This window comes from Phragmites australis, chromosome 7, assembly GCF_958298935.1.
Source record: "Phragmites australis chromosome 7, lpPhrAust1.1, whole genome shotgun sequence".
NCBI lineage: Eukaryota > Viridiplantae > Streptophyta > Magnoliopsida > Poales > Poaceae > Phragmites > Phragmites australis.
The window spans coordinates 27,724,651-27,726,878 of record NC_084927.1 but is presented as its reverse complement, the minus strand read 5'-3'; the positions used below and the strand labels follow the sequence as shown (position 1 = coordinate 27,726,878).

General features: G+C 50.4%; 1 protein-coding gene across 1 annotated transcript; it reads right to left on the bottom strand.

Annotated features, from left to right (window-relative positions):
• Window positions 1–630: 630 nt before the first annotated feature.
• LOC133923565 (uncharacterized) lies at window positions 631–1,760 on the bottom strand. The gene is made up of 3 exons (XM_062368848.1): window positions 1,357–1,760; window positions 1,080–1,233; window positions 631–1,000 (listed from the first exon to the last, which is right to left on the bottom strand). The coding sequence occupies exons 1-3, from the start codon at window positions 1,371–1,373 to the stop codon at window positions 749–751; spliced, it is 423 nt and encodes a 140-aa protein (XP_062224832.1). The 5' UTR covers window positions 1,374–1,760; the 3' UTR covers window positions 631–748.
• Between the last annotated feature and the right edge of the window lie 468 nt (window positions 1,761–2,228).

Below are 2,228 nucleotides of genomic sequence, written 5' to 3'. Positions count from 1 at the left end.
TATCAAACTGGGTACGAAAATGCTCGTACGTGCTGCGAGGCTGCTCGTGGGCCCAGTGTGGCTGAGTGACAAACATCAATACAGATATTTAGAGAGTAACATAGTACGAACGAAACTGTTAATGTAAATTACGTACCCGTTGACGACACCACAGCGAGGCCATTGTCGGCGCGTCCTCTTCCATCTTGCTGTACCACTCCTCTGGGTACGGGGAGCGATCCACCACCGGCCTACCTATGGCGAAATGCTCGTACGACCATAGCTGAAGAAGAAGTGGACACCTGGCAAAAGTGGCTAGCGCCTCCTTCTTCATGCATGCGTCGCAGAGCGCCCGATACGTCGCAGCAAGAACAGCTGATGCCCAGCTGAACTGCGGTACATCCTCTGCATGTGCATCCGCTATCGACCGGGCGTACGGCACAAGGGTCCTCGTAACCAGGTGGCCTTAGCCACTAGTGAACATCACCCACCCAAACAACCAAAGGAGGTAGGCCTCCAAATGTCTCGAGACCGCGTATGCGTTGGCTTGTGGGTGGATGTACGTCAGCTGCATATATGACTGGTGTCAGAAATAATTATTACGACATAATTTGTTAGAAATCGATAGGTTGCATATTACCATACCTGGAACTGTAGGATCCACTTCTTCGTTGGCCCTCGTGCATCGGCTAAGAACTCAGGCACGTACGGGGGTGCATCCGCCTTTCGCTCCACCGGCCCAAATCGCTGATGCATGTCGTTCATCCAATCAGCCTGCATATCGATCACCCCAACCGCAGCTCCCGCGCAAGGAAGGCCTAAGAGGTAGGAGACGTCCTGCAGGGTCGCGGTCATCTCTCCGCACGGTAGGTGGAACATATGTGTCTCCGGCCTCCAACGGTCGACCAGTGCTGCTATCAGCGACCGATCGAAGTAGAAACGACGGGCCGCAACCTCGGGGTCCTCCGTCGTTCGGGCCTCGACCAACCGGCAAAGCGGTAGGAGTCCGGCCGCTCCCAACCTATAAGTATTGCAGTACATCAATAATATGTAACAACAGCAGCGAAATGATATGTAACACCATCAGCTTTTCTAAGTACCTGTGGGTCCAGCGCTCGTCTACCGTCAGCAGCTCTCCAGGGCCTCGTGGGCGAAATACTCCTAGGTCCGTCTGGTGCTCGGCGGATAAGAAGCTGCGATGCTTCTTGTCCACGGCAGGGTCCAAAAGCTCTGGGGTCGAAGGCTGAGCCATCTCTGCATTTGAAAGACATGTACATTAGTACATTGAGAAATAAATACAAGAACAACAAACTTCGAATGCAAATTAACCGTACGCGAAATTAACACATATTAATACAAAGTACAAAACTAGCTGACCTAGACAACAGGTGCATCACCACCTGCACTTTTGGGACAATATTTGTAAGTGTGACCTACTTCATTGCACTGACTGCATCGCTGCATCCTAGGGCCAGCCTCGGATTCATCCATATCGTTACGAATCCGCCGAGATTGTCTTCGGCCCGGTGCGTTCTTCATCTTTCCCAAATCAGGCACATATATTCTTGAAGGCCCTGGGTTACTTGTAAAAGTGTCAACAATGCCGTAACCATACAGCTCCTGGTTCCAGGTGTTCAGTACTTGATCTTTCATGAAATATTGTGACACATATTGCCTTGGAAGCATATGGTGCTCCGCGCACGCAGCTATGACATGTGTACAAGGTTTGTGGAGTAATTGTGGCTTCTGACAACTACATATGCATGTCCCACTCCTTAGCACACTCTCTTGAACATGCCGCTCACGTCTACCCCCCCTTCGACCCTTATCCCGACACAGGACACTGAAACTGTGCTCTGTTGTGCCTTCTTGATTTGCGCGATGCATGTGGGCCTTCCTATTTGCCTTCTCCATGTACTCACATAGCATCCGGCCATAAAGCATATGATTGTCCTCCATTACAACCTTAGCAGCTGCAAACAGATCAATGAAGTACTTGCAGGTGCCATGCAAAATGCCTTCTACAATTCCAACTAGTGGTAGGGACCTCATTCCTCGCATGACCCAGTTATAAACCTCTGCAAGGTTTGTAGTCATTACTCCATACCTGGCACCACCACTGTTGTACAGCAGAGCCCATTTTTCATTGGGCTCATTGCGTATCCACTGTGAAAAGCTCCTAATAGATGAGCCAGATCTCCGTACAATCTGCGGAGTATCGGTTGAGAGCCGATCGAGAGCTATTGGTT